The sequence below is a fragment of the Eschrichtius robustus genome, chromosome X (assembly GCF_028021215.1).
Source record: "Eschrichtius robustus isolate mEscRob2 chromosome X, mEscRob2.pri, whole genome shotgun sequence".
NCBI lineage: Eukaryota > Metazoa > Chordata > Mammalia > Artiodactyla > Eschrichtiidae > Eschrichtius > Eschrichtius robustus.
Window position 1 is genome coordinate 62,359,341 of NC_090845.1, and position 14,812 is coordinate 62,374,152.

General features: G+C 38.7%; 1 protein-coding gene across 1 annotated transcript in view; it reads right to left on the minus strand.

The window, feature by feature from the left end:
• Nucleotides 1-14,812, minus strand: part of TEX11 (testis expressed 11) — a 375,812-nt gene that overhangs the window by 318,609 nt on the left and 42,391 nt on the right. Inside the window, exons 6-7 of the mRNA XM_068533357.1 lie at nt 5,208-5,288; nt 4,998-5,117 (exon numbers count right to left, since the gene is read on the minus strand). Coding sequence (XP_068389458.1) covers nt 4,998-5,117; nt 5,208-5,288 — 201 coding nt within the window. The remainder of the gene's footprint in view (nt 1-4,997; nt 5,118-5,207; nt 5,289-14,812) is intronic.

A 14,812-nucleotide genomic window follows, 5' to 3' on the forward strand; every position in this document is an offset into this window, starting at 1 on the left:
CGTGTAAGGTAGTTATCGATATGTATGTTCCTATTATCATTTTTAGTTGTTTTGGGTGTGTTATTGTAGGTCTTTTCCTTCTCTTGTGTTTCCTGCTTAGAGAAGTTCCTTTAGAATTTGTTGTAAAGCTGGCTTAGTGGTGCTGAATTCTCTTAGCTTTTGCTTGTCTGTAAAGGTTTTAATTTCTCCATCAAATCTGAATATGATCCTTGCTGGCTAGAGTAATCTTGGTTGTAGGTTTTTCCCTTTCATCACTTTAAATATGTCCTGCCACTCCTTTCTGGCTTGCAGAGTTTCTGCTGATAGATCAGCTGTTAACCTTATGGGGATTCCCTTGTATGTTATTTGCTGTTTTTCCCTTGCTGCTTTTAATTTTTTTTCTTTGTATTTAATTTTTGATACTTTGATTAGTATGTGTCTTGGCGTGTTTCTCCTTGGATTTATTGTGCATGGGATCCTCTGCGCTTCGTGGACTTGATTAACTATTTCCTTTCCCATGTTAGGGAAGTTTTCAACTATAATCTCTTTGAATATTTTCTCAGTCCCTTTCTTTTTCTCTTCTTCTTCTGGGATCCCTATTATTTGAACGTTGGTGTGTTTAATGTTGTCCCAGAGGTCTCTGAGACTGTCCTCAATTCTTTTCATTCTTTTTTCTTTATTCTGCTCTGTGGTAGTTATTTCCACTATTTTATCTTCCAGGTCAATTATCCGTTCTTCTGCTTCAGTTGTTCTGCTATTGATCCCTTCTAGAGAATTTCTAATTTCATTTAGTGTGTTGTTCATCATTGTTTGTTTACTCTTTAGTTCTTCTAGGTCCTCGTTAAAAGTTTCTTGTATTTTCTCCATTCTATTTCCAAGATTTTGGATCATCTTTACTGTCACTATTTTGAATTATTTTTCAGGTAGACTGCCTATTTCCTCTTCATTTGTTTGGTCTGATGGGTTTTTGCCTTGCTCCTTCATCTGCTATGTGGTTCTCTGTCTCCTCATTTTGCTTAACTTACTGTGTTTGGGGTCTCCTTTTCGCAGGCTGCAGGTTCATAGTTCCCGTTGTTTTTGGTGTCTGCCCCCAGTGGCTAAGGTTGGTTTAGTGGGTTGTGTAGGCTTCCTGATGGAGGGGACTGGTGTCTGTGTTCTGGTGGATGAGGCTGGATCTTGTCTTTCTGCTGGCCAGGACCGTGACCAGTGGTGTGTTTTGGGGTGTCTGTGATGTTATTATGATTTTAGGTAGCCTCTCCGCTACTGGGTGGGGTTGTGTTCCTGTCTTGCTAGTTGCTTGGCATAGGGTGTCCAGCATTGTAGCTTGCTGGTCGTTGAGTGGACCTGGGTCTTATCGTCGAGATGGAGATCTCCGGGAGAGCTCTCGCCGTTTGACATTTCGTGGAGCCGGGAGGTCTCTGGTGGACCAATGTCCTGAACTTGGCTCTCCCACCTCAAAGGCAGAGGCCTGACACCCGGCCAGAACACCAAGACCCTGTCAGCCGCATGGCTCAGAATCAAAGGGAGAAAAAAAGAAAGAAAGAAGAGAGCAACCAAACCGAAAAAACAAATCCACCAATGATAACAAGCACTAAAACCTCTACTAAAAAAAAAAAAAGGAAAAAAACAGACAAACAGAACCCTAGGACAAACGGTAAAAGCAAAGCTATACAGAAAAATATCACAAAAAGAAGCATACACATACACACTCACCACAAGAGAAAAAGGAAAAATGTATGTATCTATATAGATTAAGAAAAGAAAAAGGAAGAGAACAAACAAATCAATAAATAAATCTACTAATCATAATAAACTAAATACTAAACTAAGATAAACATAAAACCAGATACAAATTAGATGCAGAAAGCAAACCTCAAGTCTACATTTGCTCCCAAAGTCCACCTCCTCAATTTTGGGATGATTCATTGTCTCTTCAGGTATTCCACAGATGCAGCGTACATCAAGTTTATTGTGGAGATTTAATCTGCTGCTCCTGAGGCTGCTGGGAGAAATTTCCCTTTCTCTTCTTTGTTCACACAGCTCCTGGGGTTCAGCTTTGGATTTGGACCCGCCTCTGCATGTAGGTCGCCTGAGGGTGTCTGTTCTTTGCTCAGACAGGACGGGGTTAAAGGCTCAGCTGATTAGGGGGCTCTGGCTCACTCAGGCTGGGGGGAGGGAGGGGTATGGAATGTGGGGTGATCCTGCGGCAGCAGAGGTCAACACGATGTTGCAACAGCCTGAGGCACGCCATGTGTTCTCTCAGGGAAGTTGTCCCAGGATCACGGGACCCTGGCAGTGGCGGGCTGCACAGGCTCCCAGGAGGGGAGGTGTGGATAGTGACCTGTGCTTGCACACTGGCTTCTTGGTGGCTGCAGCAGCAGCCTTAGCGTTTCATGCCCATCTCTGGTGCCCGCGCTGATAGCCGCAGCTCACGCCCGTCTTTCGAGTTTGTTTAGGCGGTGCTCTGAATCCCCTCTCCTCGTGCACCCCAAAACAATGATCTCTTTCCTCTTAGGCAGTTACAGACTTTTTCCTGGACTCCCTCCTGGCTAGCTGTGGCGCACTAGCCCCCTTCAGGCTGTGTTCACGCAGCCAACCCCAGTCCTCTCCCTGGGATCTGTCCTCCGAAGCCGGAGCCTCAGCTCCCAGACCCTGCCCGTCCCGGCAGGTGAACAGACAAGCCTCTCGGGCTGGTGAGTGCTGGTCGGCACTGAGCCTCTGTGCAGGAATCTCTCTGCTTTGCCCTCTGCACCCCTGTTGCTGCGTTCTCCTCCGTGGCCCCGATCCTTGCCCCCGGCCACCTGCTGTCTCCGCCAGTGAAGGGGCTTCCTAGTGTGTGGAACCTTTTCCTCCTTCACAGCTCCCTCCCAGAGGTCCAGGTCCCATCCTTATTCTTTTGTCTCTGTTTTTTCTTTTTTCTTTTGCCCCACCCAGGTACGTGGGGAGTTTCTTTCCTTTTGGGAAGTTTGAAGTCTTCTGCCAGCATTCAGTAGGTGTTCTGTAGGAGTTGTTCCTCATGTAGATGTACTTCTGCTGTATTTGTGGGGAGGAAGGTGATCTCCACGTCTTACTCCTCTGCCATCTTGAAGGTCTCCTCTAGTAGTCTTCTTATTTAAGTATTATTTACTCAATGTGTTGTTGGTTTTAGGGCATTCTGTCTGAGCTTCAGGCTCCTCATTCGTAAAATCGGGATAATACCACCTCATGAACTCTCCACGCCACAAATTCAAATAAGAGTTCCAGCGCCTCGCCAGGATCAATTAATTTTTGACAAGAGTGCTAAGACCATTCAATGGGGAAAGAATAGTCTTTTCAATAAATGGTGCTGGGACAAGTGGATAGCTATATGCAAAAGAATGCAGTTGGACTCCCACCTCATGCCATACTCGAAAATTAACTTGAAATGGATCAAAGACCTAAATGTAAGTGCTAAATCTATAAAACTCCTAGATATGCAGAAATTGGAGCCCTCAGAGACTAGTGGCAGAAGTGTAAAATGGTACAGCCACTGTGGAAAACAGTCTGGCAGTTTCACAAAAGGTTAAACATAGAGTAATCATGTTATTCAGCAATTCTACTCCTAGGTATATATCCAAGAGAAATTTAAAAATGTACACACAAAAATCTGTACATGAATGTTCACAGTAGAATTATTCATAATAGCCTCAAACTGGAAACAATCCAAATGTTCATCAACAGATGAATGGATAAACAAAATTTGGTATATCCATACGGTAGAACATTACTTGGTAATAAAAATATTGATACATGCTACAACATAGATGAACCTTGAAAACATGCTAAGTAAAAGAAGCTAATCACAAAAGACCAAATATTGTATGATTTCATTTATATGAAATGCCCAGAACAGGTAAATCTATAAAGACAGAATGTATATTAGTGGTTGCTAGAGCTGGAGTCAGGAGGAATAGGGAGTGACTGCTAATGGATAGGGGGTTTCTTCTGGGGTAATGAAAATGTTTTAAACTTAAGATTGTGGTGAAGGTTGTACAATTCTATGAATGTACTAAAACCATTGAATTGTACATTTAAAATGTGTTAATTTTATAGTATACAAATTATAAATTCCTCAATGAAGATGTTAAAAAGTTAAAATAAGATTACGCTAGATGATTCTTAAGGCCTCTTTCATTTCTAGAATTACATAATTTCAGAGAGTAAACTCATCACAGCTTACATTTTGTCAACTGAAAATGTACACCTAACTGCATGGTGACAAAAGAAGAAAACCCACAAGCCAAACAGAGGTAAAGTACAACTCTGAACACTGACATCAGCAGACTTTTAGAAAACATCAGCAAACAACCCAGAATAATTGCAAATGTGAAGGCTCTTTTTGGGCAAATATTTTAGGTAGACTGTGAATGTAAGATATTCACAGAGACAGGTATGTCAAGTAGAGGCCGCTGCCACAAATAAATGATAGATATTACATGCAGTGGTTGAAAATGATGATTAATTATGTAAGTCTTTTCAATCTCATCCACCCCAATAGGTACCAATCACCATTAGTAATGTCACCTTCAGATATAAAACAGAGATTAAAAAGGTCAAATATAATATCCTATAAAAGACCAATGACAGGGGGCTTCCCTGGTGGCGCAGTGGTTGAGAATCTGCCTGCCAATGCAGGGGACGCGGGTTCGAGCCCTGGTCTGGGAGGATCCCACATGCCGCCGAGCAACTAGGCCCGTGAGCCACAGCTACTGAGCCTGCGCGTCTGGAGCCTGTGCTCCGCAACGAGAGGCCGCGACGGTGAGAGGCCCGCGCACCGCGATGAAGAGTGGCCCCCGCTTGCCGCAACTAGAGAAAGCCCTCGCACAGAAACGAAGACCCAACACAGCCAAAAATAAGTATAAATAAATAAAAATTAAAAAAAAAAAAAAAAAAAAAGACCAATGACACCTGACTTTCTTCTAATAGGTTACATGTCATCACTTTTGCATTTACATATATAAAATGCCCCACTGTGAGGCCCTAGTGACTATGATACCTACTGACTCTGCTTGGTAAGCAAGCACTCTGAAAACGTCCCATTCCGTAGCAGTCTTCTGCATAGTCACATGGACCTCAGTGGAGCAACTCTGTATTAATATGACATATAGCTTCTCCAGACCCTGGAAAATAAACCACAATACAATGTAATGATGAGAATAACCACAATTGTTACTAATAACTGCCACAGCTAAAAATCAATGGTAACTTACAGCCATGGCAGCTTGAAAAAATTCATCAGCAATCATAGCATTTCCAACATCCACCCATCCTTTTCCTGTTTTCATATTCATCTGGAAGAAAGAAGTTAGAAAATAATTTTTAAAAATTCACACCTCTTCCAAACTGACTGAGGATTATATTGGAGAAAATATTTAATCCTCTGTCCATATTCAGTAGTGTAATCCACAGAAAACAAAAAACTAACAGCATTTATTAGAGTTCTGTGTTCTGCTCGGAACTCCATAACTGAAGAGAAACGGTCTTAAGAAAAGCAATAATAAAAATTTAATAGACTTGAAAACACATCTTCTGAGAAAATACTAAAAGAAAACATTGAGATAATTTAGACAGGAAGAGAAAGTTCTAAAACTCAATGCCTCACATACTTGAAGAAAGTTATATGATAAGCACTAGACTGTAAGTCAACATACCTCGGTTCTAGTTTTTCATTATGTCTCTAATAAAATTTTTCTTAGTCCAGCAAATGTTTATTATGTATCCTTTACATGCCAGGCACCCTGAAGAAGCTCACAGTATTATAACTGACAGACACTTAAATAAATATTTGATAAGTAATATGCACAAATACTGTGGAAGTAAACAAGGACTGAATCAAGATGGAGGATTGAACACACACTACAGCCACCCCTTCTATTATAAATCCCTAGAAATGATGTGTATATAGTACATACTATGATATACTATAAATTTTATATACTATAAATGTATATAATATATACTATAAATTTTATATACTATAAACCCCTAGAAAGGATATATATAATATCATATAAATATATATTATGATACATATCATATATATTATATATATCCTTTCTAGGGATTTATATATATTTTCTAGAAATAAAAGAAAAATATACATATTTTTCTTATTAATAATAATCCTGAAAAATAAGGGGCGTTTTCGGTTGATCTGAAATTATGAAGAACCTATGAAAAATAGACAGCAAATGGAATGAGGCAAAATCCCGTATCCTAAAATGCACAAAAATGCAAAATGTGGAAACATTCTGGGCATGAACAGGAGGAGTATCACGCAGTAGGCTTCATCCCCAAGAGATATATTCTCCCTTCCTCCCCAGAAAGGAACAGTAAGTACAATCCCTTAGGCTAGAGAAAAACAGAGTTCCAGGTGGCTGACAACACAGGTCAATGCAAAACCTCTGGTCTTAATTCTCCATCAGTCACTGGATTCAGTTACAGTAAATAGTGTGACACAGAAGACTATCAAGGAATCTCAAATCAAAGATGAGCAAGAATCACCAAATGTTTGAGGGAAACCAATAATATGAAAGGACATCACACTCAACAAACAGAATACCTGAGGAAATAGAATTAAGACAGCTAGTAGATGGAAACATAAAGAGAAATACCATTATTATCCACAGAATTAAACAGTAGTCATAATCAATAAAATGCTCCTTTTAGGTTCCATTCTTTGAAATCAATAAAGCCAAAAATGCAAATGTTAGAGGTAACAGAAGTTGGAAGGGTAATGGTGGGGAAAGGGAGAGAGAATGATAAAGGTACTAATATCCTCACAAAGATGAAAGTAAAGATATACTCTCCAAAACTGATGGAGAAAGAAATAAAAACTTAAATATATTAAAATAAATAAATTTAAATTTAAATAATAATTAAAATAAATTAAAAACAGTATAATATAACAAAAACTGAAAGGGGGAGTAGGGGAGGTAGTATATGATGAGATAAATCTTCATCTATCATAGGAGAAAGAAACAGATCATATATGAAGCTGATAAATCAAGATTTAATTATTGTAGTCTGAATTGTGCCGCCCCTTCCCCCCCAAAAAAATTCATATATTTAAGTCCCAGCTCCCAGTACCTCAGAATGTGACTGTATTTGAAGACAGGGCCTTTAACAAAATGATGAAGTTAAAATGACACCATTAGGGTGTGCCCTAATGCAATCTGACTGGTGTCCTTTTAAGAAGAAATTTGGACACACACAGGGACACCAGGTGTGTGCCCACACAGAGGAAATGCCATATGAGGACACAGCGAAAAGGCAGCCATCTGCAAGCCAAGGAGAGAGGCCTCAGGAGAAAACAAACCTTCCAACACCTTGATCCTGGACTTGATTTTGGATCGTGATCTTGGACAGAATTGTGGGAAAATAAATTTCTATTGTTTAGACCACCCACTGTATAGTATTTTGTTGGCAGCCCTAGCAAACTAATACAGTGATACAAGCATATGATTAAGATATATGAAAGTAAACGTGAGAAGTAAAAACAAAAATGGTTACAAGCAATAGCCTTAAAATAGGAAAAGGTATATGCACAAGGCAATTCATTGCAGCATCCCAATGTCCATCAAAGAGGGCTGGTTGAATATGACAAGTTACATGCACCAATTGAATGCTATGTAGCTAAAAAAAAAAAAAAACAACGAATATCTCTATATACTGCTATGGAGTGATCTCTAGGATATAATGTTAAATTGGGTAAAAAAAAAAGGTGGAGAAAAGGATACATATGGAATACTACCAATTATCTAAGAAACTTGGGGCAGGCAGAGATATGAATAAATACCTATTTGCTTATATTTAACAAGCAAAAGGAGAGAGAGGAACCAAGATGGCAGAGTACAAGGATGTGCTCTCACTCCCTCTTGTGAGAACACCGGAATCACAACTAGCTGCTGGACAATCATTGACAGGAAGACACTGGAACTCACCAGAAAAGACACCCCACATCCAAAGACAAAGGAGAAGCCACAATGAGATGGTAGGAGGGGCGCAATCACAGTAAAATCAAATCCCATTAACGGCTGGGTGGGTGACTCACAGACTGGAGAACACTTATACCACAGAAGTCCACACACTGGAGTGAAGGTTCTGAGCCCCACGTCAGGCTTCCCAAACTGGGGGTCTGGCAACAGGAGGAGGAATTCCTAGAGAATCAGACTTTGAAGCCTAGTGGGATTTGATTGCAGGACTTCAACAGGACTGGGGGAAACAGAGACTCCACTCTTGGAGGGCACACACAAAGTAGTGTGCACATCGGGACCCAGGGGAAGGAGCAGTGACCCCAGGGGAGACTGAAGCAGACCTACCTGCTAGTGTTGGAGGGTCGCCTACAGAGGCGGGCGGTGGCTGTGGCGCACCGTGGGGACAAGGACACTGGCAGCAGAAGTTCTGGGAAGTACTCCTTGGCGTGAGCACTCCCCGAGTCTGTCATGAGCCCGAACAAAGAGCCCAGGTAGGCTCCAGTGTTAGGATGCCTCAGGCCAAACAATCAACAGGAAGGGAACCCAGCCCCACCCATCAAGAGTCAAGCAGATTAAAGTTTTACTGAGCTCTGCCCACCAGAGCAACAGTCAGCTCTACCAACCACCAGTCCCTCCCATGAGGAAACTTACACAAGCCTCTTAGATAGCCTCATCCACCAGAGGGCATACAGCAGAAGCAAGAAGAACTACAATCCCGCAGTCTGTGGAACAAAAACCACACTCACAGAAAGACAAGATGAAAAGGCAGAGGGCTATGTACCAGATGAAGGAACAAGATAAAACCCCAGAAAAACAACTAAATCAAGTGGAGATAGGCAACCTTCCAGAAAAGGAATTCAGAATGATAGTGAAGATGATCCAAGACCTCAGAAAAAGAATGGAGGCAAAGATCGAGAAGATGCAAGAAATGCTTAACAAAGACCTAGAAGAATTAAAGAACAAACAAACAGAGATGAACAATACAATAACTGAAATGAAAACTACATTAGAAAGAATCAATAGCAGAAAAACTGAGGCAGAAGAACGGATAAGTGACCTGGAAGACAGAATGGTGGAATTCACTGCTGTGGAACAGAATAAAGAAAAAAGAATGAAAAGAAAAGAAGACAGCCTAAGAGACCTCTGGGACAACATTAAACGCAACAACATTCGCATTATAGGGGTCCCAGAAGAACAAGCGAGAGAGAAAGGACCAGAGAAAACATTTGAAGAGATTATAGTCGAAAACTTCCCTAACACGGGAAAGGAAATAGCCACCCAAGTCCAGGAAGCACAGCGAGTCCCATACAGGATAAACCTAAGGAGAAACATGCCGAGACACACAGTAATCAAATTGGCAAAAATTAAAAACAAATTATTGAAAGCAGCAAGGGAAAAATGACAAATAACATACAAGGGAACTCCCATAAGGTTAACAGCTGATTTCTCAGCAGAAACTCTACAAGCCAGAAGGGAGTAGCATGATACACTTAAAGTGATGAAAGGGAAGAACCTACAACCAAGATTACTCTACCCGGCAAGGATCTCATTCAGATGCGATGGAGAAATCAAAATCTTTACAGAGAAGCAAAAGCTAAGGGAATTCAGCACCACCAAACCAGCTCTACAACAAATGCTAAAGGAACTTCTCTAAGTGGGAAACACAAGAGAAGAAAAGGACCTACAAACACAAACCCAAAACAATTAAGAAAATGGTCATAGGAACATACATATCGATAATTACCTTAAACGTGAATGGATTAAATGCTCCAACCAAAAGACACAGGCTTGCTGAATGGATACAAAAACAAAACCCATATATATGCTGTCTACAAGAGACCCACTTCAGACCTAGGGACACATACAGACTGAAAGTGAGGGGATGGAAAAAGATATTCCATGCAAATGGAAATCAAAAGAAAGCTGGAGTAGCAATACTCATATCAGATAAAACTAGACTTTAAAAAAAAGAATGTTACAAGAGACAAGGAAGGACACTACATAATGATCAAGGGATCAATCCAAGAGGAAGATATAACAATTATAAATACATATGCACCCAACATAGGAGCACCTTAATACATAAGGCAACTGCTAACAGCTATAGAAGAGGAAATCAACAGTAACACAATCATAGTGGGGGACTTTAACACCTCACTTACACCAATGGACAGATCATCCAAAAATGATAATAAATAAGGAAACACAAGCTTTAAATGACACAACAGACCAGACAGATTTAATTGATATTTATAGTAGATTCCATCCAAAAACAGCAGATTACACTTTCTTCTCAAGTGCGCATGGAACATTCTCCAGGATAGATCACATCTTGGGTCACAAATCAAGCCTCAGTAAATCTAAGAAAACTGAAATCATATCAAGCATCTTTTCTGACCACAACGCTATGAGATTAGCAATGAACTACAGGGAAAAAAACGTAAAAAACACAAACACATGGAGGCTAAACAATATGTTACTAAATAACCAAGAGATCACTGAAGAAATCAAAGAGGAAATCAAAAAATACCTAGAGACAAATGACAATAAAAACACGACAATCCAAAACCTATAGGATGCAGCAAAAGCAGTTCTAAGAGGGAAGTTTATAGCTATATAAGCCTACCTCAACAAACAAGAAAAATCTCAAATAAATGATCTAACCTTACAGCTAAAGGAACTAGAGAAAGAGGACAAAAAAACCCCAAAGTTAGCAGAAGGAAAGAAATCATAAAGATCAGAGCAGAAATAAATGAAATAGAAACAAAGAAAACAATAGCAAAGATCAATAAAACTAAAGGCTGGTTCTTTGAGAAGATAAACAAAATTGATAAACCATTAGCCAGACTCATCAAGAAAAAGAGGGAGAGGACTCAAATCAATAAAATGAGAAATGAAAAAGGAGAAGTTACAACAGACACCGCAGAAATACAAAGCATCCTAAGAGACTACTACAAGCAACTCTATGCCAATAAAATGGACAACCTGGAAGAAATGGACAAATTCTTAGAAAGGTAAAACCTTCCAAGACTGAACCAGGAAGAAATAGAAAATATGAACAGACCAATCACAAATAATGAAATTGAAAGTGTGATTAAAAATCTTCCAACAAACAAAAGTCCAGGACCAGATGGCTTCACGGGCGAATTCCATCAAACATTTAGAGAAGAGCTAACACGTATCCTTCTCAAACTCTTCCAAAAAACTGCAGAGGAAGGAACACTCCCAAACTCATTCTATGAGGCCGCCATCACACAGATACCAAAACCAGACAAAAATACTACAAAAAAAGACAATTACAGACCAGTATCACTGATGAATATAGATGCAAAAATCCTCAACAAAATACTAGCAAACAGAATCCAACAACACATTAAAAGGATCATACACCACGATCAAGTGGGATTTATCCCAGGGATGCAAGCATTCTTCAATATATGCAAATCAATCAATGTGATACACCATATTAACAAACTGAAGAATAAAAACCATATGATCATCTCAATAGATGCATTAAAAGCTTTTGACAAAATTCAACACCCATTTATGATAAAAACTCTTCAGAAAGTGGGCATAGAGGGAACCAACCTTGACATAATAGAGGCCACATACGACAAACCCACAGCAAACATCATTCTCAGTGGTGAAAAACTGAAAGCATTTCCTCTAAGATCAGGAACGAGACATGGATGTCCACTCTCACCACTATTATTCAACATAATTTTGGAAATCCTAGCCATGGCAATCAGAGAAGAAGAAGAAATAAAAGGAATACAAATTGGAAGAGAAGAAGTAAAACTGTCACTGTTTGCAGATGACATGATACTATACATAGAGAATCCTAAAAATGCCACTAGAAAATTACTAGAGCTAATCAATGAATTTGGTAAAATTGCAGGATACAAAATTAATGCACAGAAATCTCTTGCATTCCTATACACTAATGATGAAAAATCTGAAAGAGAAATTAAGGAAACACTCCCATTTACCACTGCAACAAAAAGAATAAAATACCTAGGAATAAACCTACCTAGGGAGACAAAAGACCTGTAAGCAGAAAACTATAAGACACTGATGAAAGAAATTAAAGGTGATACCAACAGATGGAGAGATATACCATGTTCTTGGATTGGAAGAATCAATGTTGTGAAAATGACTATACTACCCAAAGCAATCTACAGATTCAATGCAATCCCTATCAGATTACCAATGGCATTTTTTACGGAACTAGAACAAAAAATCTTAAAATTTGTATGGCGACCCAAAAGACCCCAAATAGCCAAAGCAGTCTTGAGGGAAAAAAACGGAGCTGGAGGAATCAGACTCCCTGACTTCAGACTATACCATAAAGCTACAGTAATCAAGACAATATGGTACTGGCACAAAAACAGAAACACAGATCAACGGAACAAGATAGAAAGCCCAGAGATAAACCCACGCACCTATGGTCAACTAATGTATGACAAAGGAGGCAAGGATATACAATTGAGAAAAGACACTCTCTTCAATAAGTGGTGCTGGGAAAACTGGACAGCTACATGTAATAGAATGAAATTAGGACACTCCCTAACACCATACACAAAAATAAACTCAAAATGGATTAGAGACCTAAATGTAAGACCGGGAAGTATAAATCTCTTAGAGGCAAACATAAGCAGAACACTCTTTGACATAAATCACAGCAAGATCTTTTTTGATCCACCTCCTAGAGTAATGGAAATAAAAACAAAAATAAACAAATGGGACCTAATGAAACTTAAAAGCTTTTGCACAGCAAAGGAAACCATAAACAAGACGAAGAGACAACCCTCAGAATGGGAGAAAATATTTGCAAATGAATCAACGGACAAGGATTAATCTCCAAAATATATAAACAGCTCATGCAGCTCAATATTAAAAAAACAAACAACCCAATCCAAAAACTGGCAGAAGACCTAAATAGACATTTCTCCAAAGAAGACATACAGATGGCCAAGAAGCACATGAAAAGATGCTCAACATCACTAATTATTAGAGAAATGCAAATCAAAACTACAATGAGGTATCACCTCACGCCAGTCAGAATGGCCATCATCAGCAAATCTACAAACAACAAATGCTGGAGAGGGTATGGAGAAAAGGGAAACCTCTTGCACTGTGGTGGGAATGTAAATTGATATGGCCACTATGGAGAACAGTATGGAGGTTTCTTAAAAAAACTAAAAATAGAATTACCATATGATCCAGCAATCCCACTATTGGGCATACACCCAGAGAAAACCATAATTCAAAAAGACACATGCACCCCAATGTTCACTGCAGCACTATTTACAATAGCCAGGTCATGGAAGCAACCTAAATGCCCATCGATAGACGAATGGATAAAGAAGATGTGGTACATATATACAATGGAATATTACTCAGCCATAAAAAGGAATGAAATTGAGTCATTTGTTGAGACGTGGATGGATCCAGAGACTGTCACACAGAGTGAAGTAAGTCAGAAAGAGAAAAATAAATATCGTATATTAACACATGCATGTGGAACCTAGAAAAATGGTACAGATGAACCGGTTTGCAGGGCAGAAGTTGAGACACAGATGTAGAGAACAAACGTATGGACACCAAGGGGGGAAAGCCGCGGTGGGGTGGGGATGGTGGTGTGATGAATTGGGCGATTGGGATTGACATGTATACACTGATGTGTATAAAATTGATGACTAATAAGCTGCTGTATAAAAAAATAAATAAAATTAAATTTTAAAAAAACTAATACTAATCTTTCTTTGGGTTATTTGTATGGAAATATGTTAATATAAATGTTCCAGACATCACGTGAAATTCCTAGAAATCTTATATGTTCTGGTATAATGTTATAAGTCATAATCCTAGTTATTACTTTAAAATGTATATCTCAGAAATAACTAAATTTCCTTGTCAATTGCATTATTATGAACTTTCATCAAATCTTTACCCGTGGTCATTTTTAAGTCTTTTGTCATTTACAGACAGTTCTGCATGTACTCTGATTCTTTTGCAAACATGTTCCTATAAAAGGTTTCACCTTCAAGGAATTCATGGAGAAGACTCTGAGAAGTCCAGGTTTCTGGTAACTCACTATACTGCTGAACTGAATGAATAAGCATTTTCTGAACTCTAATGGAAAACTGAATTCATAAAAGTGCTAACAAAAGATCAAGATGAAAAAAAAATTAATTACATGGGACTGAGTGAACTGATGAGGATGATAATTTTTGTGACTTTCTGTTTGAATAAAAAAAAAAGATGTAACTTTATGTAAAAAGAACTTAATGCAAAACAATGTCACCCTTCTCATATATTTTCTCGTTTTAGAAAATATAGATATTTTCTGTTAAAAATGTGATTTATGCTGACACGTAATACGTTGATTATTGTTATTATAAATGAATTAATAAATATTTTTAAGTTTCAAAAAAAAACAAAAGGAGAGAAAGACAAATAATCTATGTTATCACTTATATGTGGAATCTAAAAGGTTAGTAAGACAAACAAATATATATAACAAAACAGAAACAAACTCACAGATACAGAGAACAAACTAGTGGTTACCAGTGGGGAGAGGGAAGGAAGAAAGGACAAGAAAGGGGTTGGGGGTTTAGAGATGCAAATTACTATGTATAAAATAAATAAGCAACAAGGGTATATGGTACAGCACAGGGAAATATAGCCATTATTTCGAAATAACTTTAAATGGAGTATAATCTATAAAAATATTGAATCACTATGTTGTACACATGAAACTAGTATTGTAAATTAACTATACTTCAATAAAATACATATATACATACATACATGCATACATACACACATATCAAAAG